This window comes from Eschrichtius robustus, chromosome 16, assembly GCF_028021215.1.
Source record: "Eschrichtius robustus isolate mEscRob2 chromosome 16, mEscRob2.pri, whole genome shotgun sequence".
NCBI classification, from domain to species: Eukaryota; Metazoa; Chordata; class Mammalia; order Artiodactyla; family Eschrichtiidae; genus Eschrichtius; species Eschrichtius robustus.
In genome coordinates this window covers 21,488,921-21,507,522 of record NC_090839.1, presented here as the reverse complement: position 1 = coordinate 21,507,522, position 18,602 = coordinate 21,488,921, and the positions used below count along the sequence as shown (strand labels likewise).

The 18,602-nt window shown below is 39.0% G+C and overlaps 1 protein-coding gene across 4 annotated transcripts in view; it reads left to right on the top strand.

The window, feature by feature from the left end:
* Positions 1–18,061, top strand: part of RALGAPB (Ral GTPase activating protein non-catalytic subunit beta) — a 105,908-nt gene extending 87,847 nt beyond the window's left edge. For all 4 annotated transcript variants that reach the window (XM_068565358.1, XM_068565359.1, XM_068565360.1 and 1 more), the window contains 8 exons: positions 1,936–2,094; positions 3,706–3,871; positions 6,541–6,663; positions 7,920–8,056; positions 9,753–9,861; positions 10,640–10,718; positions 12,968–13,116; positions 13,952–18,061. In XM_068565358.1, coding sequence (XP_068421459.1) covers positions 1,936–2,094; positions 3,706–3,871; positions 6,541–6,663; positions 7,920–8,056; positions 9,753–9,861; positions 10,640–10,718; positions 12,968–13,116; positions 13,952–14,145 — 1,116 coding nt within the window. In that variant the 3' untranslated portion in view covers positions 14,146–18,061. The remainder of the gene's footprint in view (positions 1–1,935; positions 2,095–3,705; positions 3,872–6,540; positions 6,664–7,919; positions 8,057–9,752; positions 9,862–10,639; positions 10,719–12,967; positions 13,117–13,951) is intronic.
* The last annotated feature ends 541 nt before the right edge of the window (positions 18,062–18,602 follow it).

Sequence of the window (18,602 nt, the reverse complement as noted above, 5' to 3'; positions counted from 1 at the left end):
TGAAATATTAAAAGAAACTAAATAAGAGGAAAAAAACCATTGGAAAGGAAAAGACAGTTCCCAGGTAATATGATTTCTAATTAGACAGCCATAAGAGAATCAATAGAATGTTTAAAGTAAATGAGAATTAAGATCACTACACACAAAGTACAGATATTAATGACTGTGGCTCTAATATCCAGTTAGAAATATGATGCCAAAATACCTCAGTTACAACTGCGATATTGACAAAAGTTATTCTAAGAAAATGTATTAAAACACCGACCTAGAGGGAAGAACTTTAAATAAAGTTATTAAGAGTTAAGAGATATAAAACATATGCATGTTATATTCCTGAATCAGAAGATCATCCAGAAGAACAAGCTGATGAGACAGCTTATTTAAAAAAGAAAGAATGAAGACCCTTTGTCCTATAAGGTGTATCATAGCATGCTGCAGGTCTACAGTTCCTTATCCATGATTTCAAAGTGAAAAATGAAAACTAGAAGTTGTTTTGTATGTTTGTATAAAATTCACTTAGTGGAAAAATCTGACCTGAATTGATGCAAGGCTATTTGTAGTCTTACTTATTTCATAGTGTGAATACTCTTCTGTTTGACTGCAAAAATAGTAATGTTTTTGATGATAGGGTGTTGCCTCAACCCCTGTTAAGAATGTTACATAATGGACTAGAAGACCAGGCTCACGATCCTTGCTATTGTAGAAGAGAGTAATCCTTGTCATCTCTGGGGGATGCTTTCCTGAAAAATATCGTGGATGGCCCAACCTGCTGGGCAAGATCAGGGTCTCAAAGAAGATAAGGGATGGGGGGAAACAAAACAAAAAATGCCTTAAAAAATTAATAGACTATTTTTTAAAGCAGTTTTAGGTTTGCAGAACAATTGAGTAGAAAGTAGAGAGACTTCCCATATAACCTCTCTTCCTCCACACACATAGTTTCTCGTATTGTAACATCTTGCATTGTTGTGACACATCTGTAACAAGTGATGAACCAGTATGGGGTGGATTATTAACTGAAGTCCATAGTTTACATTAGAGTTCACTCTGTGTTGTACAATTCTGTGGGTTTTGACAAATGCGTAATAACGTGTCCATCATTATAGCATTATACAGAATAGTTTCACTGCCCTAAAAGTCCAGTGTAATCTTCTTAGTCATATTTCCTCCTCCTTCCCCCACCCAACCCCTGAGTTTTTACTGTCTCTACAGTTTTACCTTTTCCAGAATGTCATATAGTTGGAATCATATAGTATGTAGCCTCTTCAGATTGGCTTCTTTCACTTAGCAATTTGCATTTAAGTTTCCTCCATGTCTTTTTGTGACTTGATAGCACATTTCTTTTTATCATTGAATAATATTCCATTGTGTGGATGTATCACAGTCTACGTATCCATTCACCTACAGAAAGACACCTTGGTTGCTTGCAAGTTTTGGCCATTATGAATAAAGCTGCTGTAAACATTTGTGTGCAGGTTTTTGTGTAGACATGTTTTTAATTCATATGGGAAAATACCAAGTTATGTAATTGCTTCACTGTATGGTAAGACTATGTTTAGCTTTGCAAGAAACTGCCAAATTGCCTCCCAGCATGGCTGTACCATTTTGCATTAACACGGGCAATGAATAAGAATAAAATACATATAAAATTTTTTTCTAGAAAGCTTGATATTTTATAGAGAAAATAGGATTTTAAATTATACACATATTAAGATTTCAACTGTCTTTCAACAGAAAAAGGCAAATAAGAGAACTGGAAGGAAGTACACAAGCATGTTAAATAGTTTCTGTAGTTTGGGATTATGGTTGTGCTTATTGCTGCCACTTTATTTTTTTTTTTTTTTTACTTAATGTTTATTAAAACATGAGCAAGTATTGCTTTTATAATTAGAATGATGAAGAGAGATAATAATTTCTCCTTTCTTCCTTTGGCGATAGGAACCTGCAAATAGTCGTCTACCTCCTCACCTTATTGCACTTGACTCCATGATACCTGGATTTTTTGATGACATTGGGTATCTGGATCTCTTGCCATGTCGTCCCTTCGACACAGTTTTTATTTTCTATATGAAGCCAGGTCAGAAAACAAACCAGGAGGTAAGATTTCTGGATTTTGGGGGTAAATTTTTATGCTGTAAATTTTATAAACCCTTGAGGTAATTCTTAAACTGGTTGAGTTTCCTTAGCTTTCTAGGGACTGAGTGTGACTAGAAAACAATAAGATTCTCTGAGGCCTCCTTTAGAATGGCTGAGACCTGCCTTCCCTAGCCACAGGGAAGATTTAGATTAATTTCCAGCTGCCAGCCAGTGGCCTGCAAGTTGAATTTGACTTAACTTATTGCATCTTGACTAAATTTTCAAGTTGTTTATTGAAAAGTTTCACTTCTGAAAAAAATTTTTAATTTGAAGAGAACGAGAACTGGCTGTCAAATCAGTTTCCTGGCACTTAGAAGAACATGAAGGGATATGGGTGAACTAAACAGGTACACTTCTAAGGAGATGATGTGTTTAAGAGATGATATGTTTAAGAGATAATGGCCTGGCAACGGTGCCCAGTGGATTGAGAAGTATTCGACGTAACACACCACATATTTTGACTTTATTAGGCCTCCAGATGGTCTTGCCATTGATTAACATTGTATGAACTACATCAGTGATCTGTGGACTGGCTGCATCAAAAGTTACTTGGGAGAGCTTTTAAAAGCAGTAATTCCAGGATCTTATCTCTGCTGAACTGATAGAGAAGTTCTGGAGTAGGCTAAGAGAATCTTATGTTTTAAGAGATTCCCCAGGTGATGTTGATACACTACCCCTCTCCCCATCTCATTTTTAATTTGTAGAGGATTTCTCCTTTTTCTTCCTCTAGCATTGGGTTTTCAACAGAAGCACTGTTGCTATTTTGGGCTGGATAATTCCTTGTTATGGGAGCTGTTCTATAGAATAGGACATATAGCAGCATCTTTGGCCTCTACTCACTAGGTCCCAGCGGTGCCCCACCAGTTGTGATATCAAAAATGTCTCCAGACATTGCCACATGTCCCCTGGAGAGCAAAATCACCCCCATGAGAACCACTGTTTTAGAACAAGGGACTTTTCTTTCTGAGGCCTAGGAATTAAGTTTGGTACTTGGTAAAGAGGAGAGACCCTTCTGGTCACTTCATTTTTTTCTGGAATGGTTGCATTCTCTTCTTTGGACTAAGAGAAGGATGTTTTCCCACTCATTAATTATTGAATTTTTAATAGGTTTATCCTTTTTATAGCATTTGTCAAGATTTGTAAGTAAACAATCACATACCTATGTAATGTTTTTCACTAATCAGACTCTGTGAAGGCGGGGACTTAGTGTTTTTTGTTTACTTTTAGTAAATATGTCTAGCTCAATAATTATTTTGCTAGGGAGGGAGCTAAAGGATTTTCTTGTATTATCTCACCTAATCTTCACAACCATCATTATTACTCACTTTATAGATGAAGAAACTGAAGCAGTGGGGTTAAGAAACTTGCCCAAGGCCCAGCCAGGATTTGAACCCAAATCTATCTAACTTGGAAGCATGCATTTTTAACTGCAGTGATATATATAGTCCCCAGTTTATTCTAAGCTTGGGCTTGATTTATCAGACACTTCAAAGTGAATCGATTTTTATGAAGCTTATTTTGATACGCTCTTTTGTTTCCTTCATTATACCTGATGATTGGTATGTATTTCAGATTTTAAAGAATGTGGAATCTTCCAGAAATGTTCAGCCACATTTCCTAGAATTTTTGCTCTCCCTTGGCTGGGCGGTAGATGTGGGCAGACACCCTGGCTGGACTGGGCATGTTTCCACCAGTTGGTCTATTAACAGTTGCGATGATGGTGAAGGACCTGAACAAGGTAAAACTCATATGTTGATTTGTTTTTTCTTGTTTTGTTACTCTTGACTTTTCCCCCTTTACTATTAGTTTGTAGTCTTATTAAAAAAAACAAGCAGAGGTATAGAATGGAAAAGCCTCTTTCCTCTAATCCTCACAGGAGGTCACTTAATAATTGTATAGTCTTCCAGACATTTTCTGTTAATATGGGGAATACTTATGTATATGGATATATAAATGAATGTATATGTTATATACATATGTAATGACAGAGTTAATTAATATAAAATTAATGGCCTAATTATCACAAGGTTAGTAAGTTCCTTTTTTGGAGTGTGAGTGAACAAATTCCATTTTCTATAACAATATTATAATAGATTATAGCAAAAGTACAGTTTCCTAACAAGTGTATTTTGTCTAATAAGTATAGTTTTCTATTAAGAGGTGTGTTTTTTAGACTTTGTGGCTGTCATTTAAGTTACATTCTTGGGATATTATATAAAAATCTTTGTAGTAAACAGCTGACTATCTCTGAGAGGTTCATGCCCATCTCTGCAAATCCTCCTGAGGAACTGTAATCAGGATAACAAGTACCAGAGCAAGTATAAGTTTAAACTTAAGGCCTTTGCCCCACCTGGCTAGTGCTTTTTGTTCTGGGGGCCCTTGAAATCACTGGAAAGTTAATAATACCTTTCTCAAGTGGGTAATGCCTGTGTCCGTGCTTTGAATTAGCAGAGTTTTTCTGTCAACAAGATCATACTCTCTCAAGGTTTCCCATTGAATATCATTGTGACTTGTGACTTGTAATTTTTTCTACTTTCAACCAAGGTTGAATCAAAGTATTTGAGGATATGCTCTAATTTTAATTGCCACATAACCTTTAATATGTGCTTGAGTGTATTTATAGACTAAGTTCTCATAAGTAGAATTGATAAAGGATTTAGTTTGATAAATGTATCAGTTGGATGCTTAAGGTTGCAGGTAATGGAAAACCCGACCCAAATTGGCTTAGATTTTGAAGGTCATTTATTGCCTCATATAACTGAAAATTCCAGAGATTAGTGTACATTTTTTGTTGCCATTTGATCAGCAGTCCTGTTCTATTTCTCAGCAGTTTTCCTTTAGCTCTGTTTTCCATGTGTTGGCTTTGTCCCAGCCTGGCTTTCCTCATAGTGCAAATAAGGCAGTTCTAGGCTTTACATTCACATACCACACTAGTCTGAAGAGGAGAGATTAGCTGAGTCTCAGAACCTCCCTTCTCCCCAAATCCTGAGATACGCAGTGATTGGACCACCCTGAGCCTGTCGCTGTGGCAAGAGAGATGGAATGATCCTGATAGAAATAAACAAGGTAGAAGAGGGGAGGGTGGAGTGGATGTTGGGGCAGTAACCACAGTGTGTACTGCAGTAGACACAAGTGCCTGCCCAGCATCTAAACCGGGAGTCAGCAACTACAGCCCATGCCTGTTTTTGTAAATAAAGTTTTACTGGATCTCAGCCACGCTTCTTTATGTATTAATCTGACTGCTTTCATGCTACAACGGCAGACTTAAGTAGTCGTGACAGAGACCATGTGGCATGCAAAGCCTTATTTACTATCTGATCCTTTGCAGAAAAAGTTTGCTAACCTCTGGTCTAAACTTCTGTTTGCCACATCCTCACCAATTTAGGTGTCTTCCGGTCTGTTAGGTGAGGAATTTTCTATTTTTAATTATGATTGAGTTTCAGCATCTTCTCATATTTTTATTTCTTACCTGAGAACTACTTGTTCATTTCCTCTTCCCAGTTTTTTGTCAGGTTGTTGATCTTTTATGTATTACGGGCAGGGCATTGTGTTCATTTTAAATGAAAACTATACTAGCTCTCAGGAGTGTTACTTTTGTTAATTCAATCTTGCTGGCTTAGAGCAGATACTATTACTAAACTGCCTGTACACTTTCATATTATATCACTGATCACTGGAGAAAGTGGAACAGAAGCAAAGCTGAGGAGCAGTAGAGAGAGACCAGGGACAGGAAATGCCTTGAAAGCAAGAGTACACACACGCAGGCATCTGTCCCCCTTCCCTTCAGAGGGACTGTGGTAGTCTTCTCCCTTTTGATTACTGTTACCTCTTCCAAAAAGACTGTTCCCTAAATCCGCCTTATACAGATGAGCTAAAGGTCCTGCTAATCAAAAGTGGTCTGATTTAGAGTAGTTTCAGAAAGTATGAAATTAAGATTTTATGATTTAAAGTTAGTGTACATGCACCACAACTACTGAGCCTGCACGCCACAACTACTGAGCCCGTGTGCCACAACTACTGAAGCCCGTACGCCTAGAGCCCGTGCTCCACAACAAAGGGAAGCCACCACAATGAGAAGCCCGTGCACTGCAACGAAGAGTAGCCCCCGCTCGCTGCAACTAGAGAAAGCCCGCACGCAGCAACGAAGACCCAGCGCAGCCAAAAATGAATAAATAAAATAAATTTTCAAAAAATACAACTTCTAATTTAAAAAATAAATAAATAAAGTTAGTATAAAGACATTTAATGAACATTTATGGTTTATTCTTCTTACACATTAATTGGTTCATGTTGAAAATGTACCTTCTATTTATTATCACTTTATTAACCAGTTAAAATTTCATGAAGCAGGATGATATTGGTTTTCCCCACTTTTTAGAGCAGTAATGTAGTGTTTCTCATTCCTAGATGAAGTGATTTCCTCTGAAGATGCTGGGGCTAGCATTTTCAACGGACAGAAGAAGGTGCTGTATTATGCTGATGCCCTTACGGAAATAGCTTTTGTGGTTCCTTCTTCTGTGGAGTCCTTAAGTAAGGGCAATTTTTTGTATGGAACTATTTTTGTATTCACTGGTTTGTGCAGTAGTATTGCATTGGGGGAGATTCTGAAGTCATCTAAGACATTCTTCAGCTTCGAAGGCATGATAGCTTTTAGATTATGCAGAGGTACAGGATGTTATCCCCTCTTAACTAAAGGAAAGTAGTTAAAAACAAGAAGACTGGCCCTCTAATACTAATTTTTAAATAAAGGAGATCCACTTTGGCCCATTTTTTAACTTGTTTTAATCTGATTAATACATAGAAGCCCTATTTTCCAGTTTATTCATTTCTTTCTCTAATTATGAGTAAGCCCTCACCTGCTTCCTTGTTTCCATGTGAGAGCCTTTATATGGAACCCCAGAGAATACTGCAATTGGAAGGCTCTCATGATGGCATCTGGCTGATCTTCTAACACTGAGGAGGAGAAACTTCAGCCTAGAAGAGGTGGTGATTAAGCCTGTTCTTCTCAAGGATCAGGAGTGATCATTACTTCTCAGTCTGAATTCTTAGTCTTATTTTGCCTAGAACCTTTGCTTCCTGCAAATTAAACTCATTTCTTTGTGCCTGACCAGGCAGTAGGTGGAAAACTTCAGCTTCTTCATTGAGACCATCCATAGGATAGGATGCTGCACATCACACTTGGATGATCTCATCTCTAGGCTGATGACTTTTGTGTACCCTAGCCTACCTAGGCAGCCTCCTAACCTTTGTATTTGGACCCTTAATTTTGCACTCTAGGCCCCTCTCTGTCTCTTACTCTGGGGCCAGTTGTGTCCCTGGCAGGAGGGGCCTTCCATGGCCTAGGTCAGTGTCTTAGCAGCTGTTTGCCTTCATGTCAAGGCTGTGATCTACCACCTGAATTCCAGAAGCCAGGCCCCATCTGTCCTCTATGAACTGAGTCCCTGCCTGGTGTCTCTGGCCCAGCGTGTTTGCACCAACTCAGTAGAGCCAGAGCCAGCAAATTACGGCACACAGGCAAAATTCAGAACACTAAGAATGGTATTTACATTTTTAAAGGGTTGTAAATAAAATACAAAGAAGAATATGCAGTAGAGACCTGTATAGCCAGCAAAGCCTGAAATATTTATTACCTGATCCTTTGCAGAAAAACTTTGCCAACCCTTGCTGTAGAAGCAATGCTTTGCTTAAGTGACTTAGGTTGGAGTGTTAGCATAACTAGTTTAATAAACACGTTTGCTCTAAAGAAGTAGTAGGTATTATAATTATTTTTTTTCTTTACGCTATAGCTGATTCGTTGGAAAGTAACATCTCAGACCAAGATAGTGATTCAAATATGGATCTTATGCCAGGAATTCTGAAACAGCCATCCCTGACGCTTGAGCTTTTCCCTAATCACACAGACAATCTTAATTCCTCACAGAGGGTAAGTCACTTTGTTGATAAACCTCCAAAAATTTGTACTGAAATGGAAGTAATTATAGAATCGCACCTGAAAAGCTTTTAACTTTAACCCAGAGAGTAATTATAGCAGTACTGATTCATTAGTATCTTAATTTTTTTTAATCAAATTCTTATGATTTTCTTTTTTTCAGCTTGCAACAAATATTTAATTTTAATTCAGCCTTTGTTGTTTTCCTTGATTTAGCCATTTCAGTTCCATGCTCGGTTCTTTCACCCATTCCGTCTCAAGCCTAGGTTTTTATTTGGTCCCTAAAATATCCACTAATGGTACAACAGTTACTATACATTTCATAGCATTAATCATGCAAAATTCAACTTAAGTCTGACAACATACAGATGATAGCATTTTGAAGAATCACCCAGTGTTTGAATAAATGCACTGAGTGAGGCAACACAGCAGCTACTACAAGAAGGCAGCATTTTACTTTTATCCTTGTTTCTTACCTTATCAGATGTTATGTCTTATCTGTGTCCTCCCCTCATGTTATGTCTTAATCCTTACTGGAAGGTGACCAAGTAAGTGATAACAAGAGTACAGGATCAGTTTACAGGTGTAAGAAAATTGATTTAGAACAAATAATAAAAAAGACGAAGTGTAGTGTAAACTTTTCTGAAGCCCTTCTTCCATTGTAAAGGGGTTTAATTTGGCTCTTTCTACACTTAAAATTATTTTTAACGTAAATATTTGCTTAAAAGAATATGGGAGAGGTTCACCTTTAAAATTGATGTAGGAAAAAAAGTTAACTTATGTAAAACTCTCTGAAGTAGACTGATTTTGAAAATCATGAGTTGCTACCTTTAAAAAGGTTTCACAGAACACAGTTTGGAGAAGAACAAGTCAGGTAATGCAGAATTTTAGTCAGATCTAATAGTCAGGGATTGCTACTCATTTTCTGAATGCCAGCGTGGTTACGATCAGAAGGGAACTTCCTCAACCTGAAACAGAACTCTACTAGAAACCTGCAGCTAACATTATACTTACACATTATTCTGAAAGCTTTCCCCCCAGATGGAGGCAAGGATGTTTGCTCTCACTACTTCTATTCACAAGATAGTAGAGGTTTTATGCAGGGAAATAAGAAAAAGAAATAAAACACATAAAGCTTGGTTATTTCTTAAAATCCAAAGAATGACAACTCTTAAAGCACCATGTTTTTATATACCACATACTTTGCAGACTACTAACAAACTTAAGGAAAGAAAAATCATATCATTATATCAGTAGATACAGGAAAAGCTGTTGACAAGAATTCAACACTGAAAGGATCCCCAGGCAAATCAGTGATGTTGCTATGATGGAAAAATCGCACTGCTTTCTGACCATAGAAATAGACTCAGATCCTTTTTAAGCACTCATTAAGACATTGCATCAAATTTTATTTTTATAACTATAATTGTTTAGTGTTCCTTATCTTTTTTTCATTTGAAGTTTCTAGACCTTCATTTCCTTGTTCTAGTTTGAGACTTGATAAACAGAGGAACCAAAGAAGGGCTTTTCTGCAAACATATTTTATACTTTTTTCCAGAAGTGACTTCCCATGACGTGATCCTTATTTCACTGGGTAGCTTGATGAATGTGTGGTTGTAGTTTTATTAAGCCAGTGTTTTTTATTTGTTTGTTTTTCTTCCCCTCTTCTGCTTTTCTCTGCCTCATATAGCTCAGTCCCAGTTCCAGAATGAAGAAGCTGCCTCAGGGGCGCCCTGTGCCTCCCCTTGGACCTGAGACAAGAGTTTCTGTAGTCTGGGTGGAACGCTATGATGATATAGGTACTGTGTAAGGACTTTGTCCATAAATAAGATTATAATAGGATGACGATGACTTGTTAAATGTCTAAAGGGAGTGGCAGCATAGGCCCTATATGGTGGCCAAGAGCTGGGACTGGAGTTCAGCAAGCCTGGATTTCATTAAGCCTTAGGTCACTCATCTGTTAAATGAGTGATCCAGCACTTATTTCATAGTTGTGAAGATTTGATGAGACTCATGGTTACAAAAAGCCTTTAGCTCTTCTTGGTATGACAGTTACTGGTTTGTGGCCACTTGGTCCCACTGCATGTAGCCCCCAGTTACCCCCAGAACCTCTGGAAAGGAGAAGGGGGAACACCTCCCTCACCCTCTTTCCACAGACCCTACTGTCTTATTTCAGTGTAAAGACTAATTTGTCCTTAGGGATTCTGCTATAGATATGTTTCTCATGATTTTTATGTAAGCTGCATAAGAACATTAGAAATGTGTATTTATCCTAGAATCTCATCCAGCTCAGAGTTTATAAGAAAGTTGTGATAGTTGCTTTCCAGAACTTCTAAAGCTATTTCCAAGCCCTCCGAGACTATAGATTATGTTCTGTAAAAACTCTCTGCTTTAGATGAACTTACCTAAAATATGTCTTAAGGGAGAATTTTTTTTTTTTAATTTGTGAAGAATAGTTAGGATTATACATTTTAGGATAGCGCAGTCCATATATTTGTTGCCCGCTATGTGAAGAGATCAGGAAAATAGGTTTCCTAGGAGGGAGATATTAATTGTAATGCTATGATTTTCTTCCAGAAAACTTTCCCCTCTCAGACCTGATGACAGAAATCAGTACTGGTGTGGAAACTACTGCAAATAGTAGCACTTCTCTGAGGTACGCTCTTTACTTGCTTGAAGTTTATCAGCATTGTGTTTAAGCGTAGAGAAACCTATTTTTTACAATATGTTGATTGCAGTTTAATTAAGAGATAAAGACTTTAATGAAACAAAAGGGATGAAGGCAGTAAGAAGTAAACATAATTAGGGGAAAAGAATCAGAGAGAAGTTTGTAGATTAATGCACAAGGTGATCAAATTAGCAAGAATTTTTAAATGGCATAATTAATTGCTGTTTAAATTTATCTGAGGCAAAAAGAAAGATGGAGAAGTGGAGGCAATTAAGTATTAATCAAGGCTGATAATAGAGGAGCAATATTAGATAGAAATAATGGAATTAAATTGGTCAAAACATTCTGGATAGATAGCAGTTAAAATATCCTCATCACATAGGAGCTATTTAATGGGAAAATATTTCTAAGTAAAACATAATACTAACTTTATTATAATATTAAGATTTTTATTTTAACTTTTCATGCACAAAAAGGATAAAAACAGAATAATATGATTCTAAGAATAGTAAGAATGTATCTGTGCAGCTTTTACTGTTTCAAAGCTTTTTGCTTGTTTGTCTTTGGTTTAAACAAATAATTTGTATCAAGCTAAACTTGATATTTTAACTTTGAATAAGTTCCTTCTGTTTCCATGATCTGGTTTGTATTGCACGTGAGATGAATTTAGATTACTGTTGTAGAAATGAAGTCAGTAAAGGTGGTTTATTTTAACATTATCATATTAAATTTCTAGAATAGGGCAAGTCATTCTTAAAACTTCCATGTTTGTTTTGGTTTTTTTTGGCCACACCGCGTGGCATGCGGGATCTTATTGACAGTTCCGCGACCGAGGATCGGAACCCGTGCTCCCGGCAGTGGAAGCATGGAGTCTTAACCACTGGACTGCCAGGGAAGTCCCCATGTTTTTTATGCTAAAGTATTTTAAAGCAAATTACAGATTTTCTAACATTCTAAATATGCACCTCTGAAGATTAAGAACACTTTTCAAATAGATAAAGATAACATTATCACAGTAATAAAGTTAGTAGCAATTCCTTAATTTCATCTAGTAGCCAGCTCACATTCAAATTTCTCCATTTTCCCTAAAATAGTCTTTATAGCTGGTTTGTTTAAACCAGCATCCATTTCATCCATCTGGTGTTAATTCCTGCAGTCTCTCTTAATACAGAACAGTCCTGTTTTTCTTTTTTTCGTCCATGACAGTGACTTGCTGAAGAGACCAGGATAGATTTCATGAGGGGTACTTTTCTAGAACTGGTTTGGAAGAGAACTTTTAAGTCTCTTGTACTGTTTGTTGTTGTTTTAATCTTTTTAGGTCAAAAGTTGTAATATGATTGGACTGTAAAATTTGTGTTTTACTAGTAGTTTAGCAAAGTTTAGAATTTGTCTTGGGGACAGAATTAGTATAGGATTGGTTTTTATTAAATGTCTTAAAATATTGACTCACTGTCCCTTTGGCCAAAATCACTTTAGAAAGAAAGCTCATTGTGTTGCAAAACAAAAACAAACCAAAACCCTGGCATATAGCATCGAAGAGTAACATGGGTACCTCTAGATGCATTGGCATAGCCCCGACACATGATGTGTAATTCAGTCTTCTAAAGGTACGGTTGCTGACCTTGGCAGCTGTGTTACCTGTTCAGAGACTTTGAGGGCTTTGACTGTGATAAGATTCAGCCATTTATCACCTCTGCTGAGGAGGACACTTGCAACTGACCCAGGCTAAGGTCCTCCCGACCTCTTTCCCCAGCCCCTAAAAAAAAATCATATCAGGGATTCCCATAGTGAGCCTAAACTGTATTCCCACTTCTGCTCTGAGGTGCCAGCACTGACTGTGGTGGAATTCCCTGCCCTCTGGCCAGCCGCACTTTTGTTCCCTACAAGAAGGAGGAACTAAGTAAAAGTCCCATGGCTGGTTGCTATTGATGGTTCCCCACCATACATTTTTCTGGCCTTTCCTTCCACCCCGTGTCCCCAGTGGTTTTCTAAGCACAATTTTTAGCCCCTTTTTTGGTCAGCTTCAAAAGGCCAACCCCAGTGATAGGTAATTAGGGTCAGGTGTTGGTGTGGGGAGCTTCACCATGGGCTCCCAGAAAGAAGATTCTGAGCAGACTGATCACTTGTCTCTTCTCAAATACTGCCTGGCAGTAAGTCCCCTTGGTATTCTTATATTACACATGGGGGACTTCAGCTCTTGAATATCTGGGGTAAAAAGAGTTTTTTCTTTTCTTAAGATCTACTGCTCTTGAAAAAGAAGTTCCTGTCATCTTCATCCACCCTTTAAACACTGGATTATTCCGGATTAAAATTCAAGGAGCCACTGGAAAATTTAACATGGTCATCCCTCTTGTGGATGGGATGATTGTCAGTAGGCGAGCACTCGGTAAGCTTCATATGTGGCTGAAGGATTGAATTTTCTTTTCATTTCTTTTTTTAAAATAAATTTATTTATTTATTTATTTTTGGCTGTGTTGGGTCTTCGTTGCTGTGCGTGGGCTTTCTCTAGTTGCAGCAAGCAGGGGCCACTCTTTGTTGTAGTGAGTGGGTTTCTCACTGCAGTGGCTTCTCTTGTTGCAGAGCACAGGCTATAGGCGCGCGGGCTTCAGTAGTTGTGGCACACGGGCTCTAGAGCACAGGCTCAGTAGTTGTGGCGCACGGGCTTAGTTGCTCCGCGGCATGTGGGATCTTCCCGGACCAGGGATCAAACTCGTGTCCCCTGCATTGGCAGGCGTATTCTTAACCACTACGCCACCAGGGAAGTCCCATTGAGTTTTCTATTTTTTTTTCTTTTTTTTTTTTTTTTATTTAACATTTTCATGAACCAAAAAGAAGTATAAATAAGGAAATGGTGATATTACTTAGTAGGTCCCGCGTGTAGAAAATCCTGTGGCTCTTGTTAAAAGGAAGCATGTTTGGTTCTGTTTTGAAGTGTGCTTAATCTGCTAAGTACGAGCACAACTATAATTCACAAACTTCCAGTCCTGGAAAACGAGCATAGTTGTTTACAGTCCAGGGCAGGAAATGGGTTGTCAGGCTAGATTTTGATTTTGTTTTTCCATGTCATTGTGTGTTTCTTCTGACAGTTTTATCTTAGTAGAGCTCTGTCTCTCTGGGGACAAGGAGTTTTGCAAATGGAATGAAATAGTTTGAGTTTGCAGAGAATAGTTCACTTGAATACTGATAGTTCACCTAGCTGACTAACACCCTCTGTTTTCAAGGTTTTCTGGTGAGGCAGACTGTAATTAACATTTGTAGAAGAAAGAGACTGGAAAGTGACTCCTACAGTCCACCACATGTCCGCCGGAAACAGAAGATCACCGACATTGTCAACAAGTACCGGAACAAGCAGTTGGAGCCAGAGTTTTATACTTCACTTTTTCAGGAGGTTGGACTCAAGAACTGTAGTTCTTAGACCACTGTCTGTCTAGGACTATTGAACTCTAGTTTGGAGCTATAATATCAAAGCAAAACAGTTTGATAGGTGATCACTGTAACAATAAAACAAATCACTCCCCAAGAGCTTACTGTTTAATCACCGGAATAGAAGAGACACATTATAAACCCATCTGAGAGAAGACTTTTCGGCTTTTTAGTGAAATGGGCTCCCAGACACAATCATATTCCTGCTGGTAATGATGATATACGTTTTAGCCATAAACTTTCTTTTAAAAGTGGCAATTTTAGTTAAATATAAGCCTTTTGAGGAGAAAGGCTTTTATGCATCTCAGTTAAACATGTGCATTGGTAGTTTCAAATTTGCAAATTAGAAGTTGAAGATAGTTTTATACCTCACTTTTTAGGAGGTTGTGCTCAAAAGTAAAATCTGTCTCAGAATCTTCCAGGACATTTAAAGACTCGTGTTGATAGCATGGAGGAGAAGGAAGGAAACCTCAACTTTCTGCTCACTCGTAGGTCCATTTGTCATCCAGCTGTCATCCAAATGTCATACTGACGGGAAAGAACTTAAGTGTTTTTTGCTCAGATAAGAAGTCTGAGATTAAAATATTTCATAGTCTCTCTCCACATTTCAAAAAGTTACTCTCATCACTGCAAAGGTCTGTCTGAAGGCCTCAGTTTCTGGGCGGCCCAGGAACAGATCTAAAATGGAAGCATGGCCCAGTCCTTTAATGAGGATACAAATGGAGTTTGTGGAGTTAAGTTAGAAGACAGCTTTGATGCCTCCACTCTCTCCGTTATTGTCTAGCTCCGTGACATTATGACAGGTTAACCATTTGTAATTCCTTGGTAATTTCTTGGTTAAATATTAAGAAATATAAATTCACAGCAAAGGTTAAACATTATTTGGTTTCATCCATTGTCTCTTATTTCAGGACCAAGCAGGAAACTGCAGTAGTTCATGAAGGATTCTAATTTGGGGTTCAGGAAATAGCCTCTCAACGCTACTAATTCAGATCTCTCCCAGAGAGCTACTAGATTTCATCATAATTGACAAACATTAGTGACCACCTCCTTGGGTGGCTTGCTTTTAGAAATGGCTGTTGTCATATTTTCTGGACTTTGCTGGCTGAAGGCACAACAAATCCCTGCCCGGGTTTTTGAAATACTTCTGTTACCTTGCTGCTACTTTTCTGCCAGGGATAAATGTTTTGAGGTGGCCAGACCCAGAACCTCCTTACAAGGATTCCTGTTACAGTGCTAGCATATACACTGCTCATTTCTCCTATTCTTGTGTGCTTTCTTCTTTATTAAGATTATTTTATGTTAAGAAAATAAGTGACATTTAAAAGTCCAAAGAGGAGTGATCACAGTTGTATAAGGGGTGATTTCCCACTTGAACTCTGATGTCAGTAGATTCTGTAGGTCAGGCCTACAATGGTCTGTTTGGCTTGATGTTTTGGTAGTTTAATTAGAGGGTGGGGAATAGTATAGGACCTAATTCCCTGTGCAGATATTTCTATTCCAGAAGTACATGTTGATGTCTGTGAGCAAGAAACGGCATAGCAGCTCTTGGTTTTAAGTTTGCCGTACCTTTTTCTTCATGTTTGTTTTAAGCTCAGGTAAAAGTAACCTCCTCCTTCTATGACTCCAGTTTCCATTCAGGGTATAATATTATTCAGTAATTGATTTTCTTTTTAATCTGGGCAATAAATTGATGTTTCCAAATGGTAGCATGGGGGAGGGGGTTGTATGATTAGCACGTTCTACCCTAAAAATGTTTTAGTAGCTCAGCAGGTGTAAAGTGAGGTTTAACAACTTTCGTGGAAATTCCAGATTGACATTTCATGGGAAAAAATAGGCCCTTGTTCTGATGGATGTGGACAAAGAAGGCTATAAATTAATGTGCAACTTATAACATTCCAGAGGTTAAAAATAACTGATGTAGGTGTACCTCTTCAGTGTGACTCTTCAGATAACACTTTTACCTTTGGCATAGTTCTGCTGTCAGCAAAATGTACGGTGGTGTGTGTGTTGGGGTGGCCTTCCTGTTGCTTCAGTTTGCTCTAATTTCTGACAACTCTTTGTAATTCTAATGGCTTTGATAAGTCAGTGAACAACCATGTTGAATGCATTTATGATCTGGAAGACTTTGTGGTCCCCCAAGGAAGGAGGGATGGATTTAGGACTGTGCTGCTCCCAAAGGCATGAAACCCCAGTGTGTACGGCACAGAGTGTGGGGTACACGTACCTCGTCAGGTGCTGACTCCTTCTGCTCAAAACCACATCTACCTAAAAAGGGAGTGTGGTGAGGACCCTTGGACCTTTCACTAGTGTGGGTTTGAGTTCATGGTCACTAAGTTCTCTCAACTGCCTTTGTAAAAGTCACGTTGAGTACAGTAATGCCAGAGGAGCATATTTAGTCCCTAATAATAATCTTTAGTAGTCCACTTGATAAATTTGCTAACATAGGTTCAGAACCTTTGGGGGGAAGCCAGGACCACTTTGGTCTTTGGCTTAAACAGTTTAGTTGCTGCATGTGACAGGTGCACCAGGGTGTGGATGAGTGTGACATTTGTTGACAAGGAAAGCATTACCCAGGGGACAGAGGCAGGTAGCCCCTCGTAGTCCCTTCTCACATTTGGGGGGTAGGGGCTCTCTCCCCCTCTCTGACTGGGAGCACTGAGGACAGAGAGGAGGGCTTTCGCCTTTTCCTGTTCGGCCGGCTCTCTTTTGTCCCGTGCTTCCTCCTAAGACCCCCTCCTGTCCGTTGGCCCTTTGACCTGGATAGTTACATGGTGGTTTGACCCCCCTCCCGTCCTGGCAATATATACACAACATGCATGCATTGCTGTCCTCCATTTCCAGGTCTTCAGGTCCCCTGAGGCCGCCCATTCTCCTCTGGACTCATTTATAAAAACAAAATACCTACATCTTTGGCCAGTAATGTCATTTCCCTACAGGTTGTGTGTGTGAGGCCTTCATGAGTGGTTACTTCCTGTATACACTGAGGAAGCATTTGTCAGACTCTGCAGAGTGATTTTTAGAGAAGCAGTGTCTTCAAGAGTATTTATTTATATTGGAAGGTGGAATTTTACCCAAAGAAAGTGGGAGTCAGCCTTGCTCAAAGACATGTAGGTGGTAAAAAATGTATCGGAGGTAATTTGACACTCCTGCTGGTAGTTCTCCATTCAGCATTTTAAAACCCGTTCAGGTTATATCTTCCTAAAAAGAATTGATTTATATGTTTACATGAAATGGTAAGTTGCGTTAGGTGGTCTGTTTTAGGGATTTCCATGACAGCCTCTTTTCCCGAGATGGAGAGATTGGAGGTAATCCACCCGTTCAATGTGGAATCAAACTGTGGGTTCTCAGTAGCTAAAGAAGCCATGTACTGTATAGTGTTTTTCTCGGAGTATCAACTCATGTTTTTCAGATGCTTTTCTTTTTTTAATGGTGAGGGAAAGGTATAATTTGGGATTCCACAGTGCCTTGCATACAGTAGGCGCCCAATAAATATTTGTTGAAGCAAACCAAGTTTCCCAAGTCCTTGTCTCTTGCAGTGACCAAGAACATCTTTCTCCTCTGAAGGGCTTGGCAGTTGTGGCTAAAAAATAAGCAGTATCATTATTTGCTTGAAATCATATACACAATTTGTATGAATTTTGGTATGTTGCCAAGACATGATCTTTTTCTTATTGTATTTTCTGTAAATATTTCTGGCACTGAACTGTAAAGTAAAGGCGAAATGTAAATATGAAGGTGTCCTGTGTACCCTCGCCTCCTGTGTTTCCTCTTCGTCAGTTAGGGAAGAAGGCCCAGAGGCTTGTTTGTATTTATGCAGCCCCTTTGTCCAGAAGAAACCCATGGAATATTGAATGTAATACATTTAGTCAATTAAATTTTAAGGAGATTCTTATCTAAAAATGTCATGTGTGCTTTTCGTTTGCCTCTGGCCTGGGTGTGCTTCATAATTTAGATCAGTAGGTTTTCACCCTGGTTTTGTAGAGTATCATGAAATACTCAAAATTTGATAAATTTAAAAAGAAAATTATTTGGCCTTCTAGGCTGGAAGGAGCTTGTGTAACTAAAGCACTGCCAGCAGAGACCCACCTTACAGAGGCTAGCAATTGCTGAGTGGCTGGCTGGCGCTCTGTGTCCTGGGAACAGAAATGCCAGCTGAGCTCCCTGCCTGCAGAAGATCTGAGCTCTGCCAGGGCTGGCCAGTCAGGAAAGCAGAGATGCAGGGGGAGGTCCTCCCGCTGCCCACTGGCCCTTTGAGTAGGGTCTTGGCTGCAGAAGGTTCCATGGGGCCAGATTAACACCTAATGCCTAGGTCACACGTTGGTGGGGGGGGGGTGGTGGTACCACTTGAGCAAACAGCTGTGGTGCATGACTCTGCCCAGAGCCACCCCTCCAGCCTGGCACTGACTCCACGTGACAATGCGTGACCCCCCAAACTGCAACTGGAAG